This window comes from Planococcus citri, chromosome 4, assembly GCF_950023065.1.
Source record: "Planococcus citri chromosome 4, ihPlaCitr1.1, whole genome shotgun sequence".
NCBI lineage: Eukaryota > Metazoa > Arthropoda > Insecta > Hemiptera > Pseudococcidae > Planococcus > Planococcus citri.
Window position 1 is genome coordinate 13,300,826 of NC_088680.1, and position 2,141 is coordinate 13,302,966.

At 34.9% G+C, this 2,141-nt stretch overlaps 1 protein-coding gene across 1 annotated transcript; it reads left to right on the top strand.

Annotated features, from left to right (window-relative positions):
* The first annotated feature begins 763 nt into the window (after positions 1-763).
* Positions 764-1,830, top strand: LOC135845399 (uncharacterized). Its single transcript, XM_065363912.1, has 2 exons — positions 764-1,343; positions 1,428-1,830. Exons 1-2 carry the CDS (start codon positions 764-766, stop codon positions 1,625-1,627), a joined length of 780 nt encoding a protein of 259 aa, XP_065219984.1. The 3' UTR covers positions 1,628-1,830.
* The last annotated feature ends 311 nt before the right edge of the window (positions 1,831-2,141 follow it).

The following is a 2,141-nucleotide window of genomic DNA, read 5'->3' on the forward strand; positions in this document are numbered from 1 at the left end:
AATTCACGTCTAGAAGAGGAGCGCAGTATGCGCGAAAAACGGGTTATCTAGTTAATATTAGTTTTGGGACTTATTTTGACTATTTTTATTGATAAAGTACGTAGGTACGTACATATTAAAAAAAGCATATATAATCGCCAAAAACAGTCAATTTTAAATTTTCAAAAATAAGCCAAAAATCGAAAAATGAACTTGGACTGCTGAAAATTTGGTTTTGGGGGTTTGTTTTTGCCTGAAATATTTGGTTGCTTCGAATGTTTTGATAACGTAAACAATCGAAAGTATTTTGTAAACAATCAGAAATTTTAATCAATCAAAACAATCGAAAGTAGCCCAAGTTGATTCGCACCAAAAGGAGTAATGTTGTTATGAAAAATATCGCCAGCTTCTGCTTGATCGTATGTAAGTCAAGTTTATTAAAAACATGTCTTATCACAGACATTGGACATTTTTAAAAATTGGCATTGATTATTGTCCAGATTGTACGCTATTCCATGCAGAATCAGCTGTGAAAGAAGGATATTTCAATTGCACAGACCGATTCATCTTTACGCAAGATCCCCTGTACTATGCTGTTGCGTGTGTGTCTTTTGAGAATAAGACGTTGGCACTTCCGCATACTATTCCTGGAAATATTCACGTACTGGTAAATGCAAAAGAATGAATGTCAGTGTTATCAGTAGGATAGAATTACAGTTACCTATGTAAAGATCGAGTTTAAATGTTAATAATAGTATGTATTATTTTGTAGCAGATTGTGGACATGTTTTCGAATTCTTACGGTGCTTTGATGATCGAAAACATCGATACATTCCAACGTTTCTCGAACTTGATTTCAATCGGAATGACAATGGGGAAAGGATTTGAAATTGCTGACCATCTACTCGAACCTAGCCAACTGAAGGTATTGAAAAACGAGTTATTCAATGTGCCGAGTTTAACGTATTTGAACATTCTTTACGTAGAATTCAATTCGAAAAACCGTAATTGGATATTACCCGCATCTTTGCAAAATTTACGGATACTGAATTCGGTTATTGAATACGACCTGACGAAATGTACTCAATTGGAAACGTTGCAGCTGACTCATAATAAATTAATGAAAATGCCTATCTTATCGAATCCGCCTCCACCGTTGAAGGAATTGAATTTGAGGAATAATCCTTTGCAAGAGTTCACGTTGAATGATATAGCCGGTTATTGCGATCTACGAAGCCTTAGCTTGGATCAGGGGAATATGAGTTTTTGCGAATGCTTCAGACTGATTCAATGGATAAGGAAGAACTTGAAGGAAGTTGACGGGTTTAAATTCAATGGCGCATTGGAATGTGAGCATGGTGAAGGTGAGTGGATTGAGACGAAATGTGCAATGGAAGTAGCTGCATTTCTGGTAAAATTATCCAATACTTTTGACCATTCTTTTGTAGGTCTTGATTGCTCAATTTATACTTTGCAAGAAGCTGATATCTTGAGACAAAAATGTGTCCAAAGAAAAGTTTGGAATGTGATTCTTTGGTTGACTGCTATATTTGCCGCTATCGCGGTCATGATTTTGGCGTGCTTTTTCATCAATTACAAGCTCATCGAGACGAGGATGAAGGAAATGGGTCGATCTGGTGAAGAATGATCTCTTGGACGCTGTATCAAGAGTGGAGAAGATCGAAGAAAACTTATGGTATTTTGAAAGTGTCAATGGCTGGCCCATGATATCTCGATTGATCGAGAAAGAATCGATTAATTTTTATGAATTGCTGAATAACGTTGGAAAATTTTTTTAAATAAATTAATTTTTATGAAACTGGTTTTCCTACTCAATTGGTCGTTATAAAGTAGTCTGAAGACTGAATCCAGACTAAGTAAGGTTATAGAACCTGCTTTATAAATAATTTTAAAAAATGGCAAAATTATTTGAAAAACGTGATTAAGCAAGGGCATTACGATTCCTGATTGTTCGAGACAATTTCTCCGGTAATATTTGGCCTTCAACTAGAAACAGGAAGATGGAAAAAATTCATTCTTACGATTTTAAAATTGATTGTGTGTGTGAATCCATTTTCAAGTTATCATTTTAAACATTTTACAAGTTCTTCGTGTAATTGAGAGAGATAAGAATAAAAATTTCGTCATGAGGAGGAACCTTT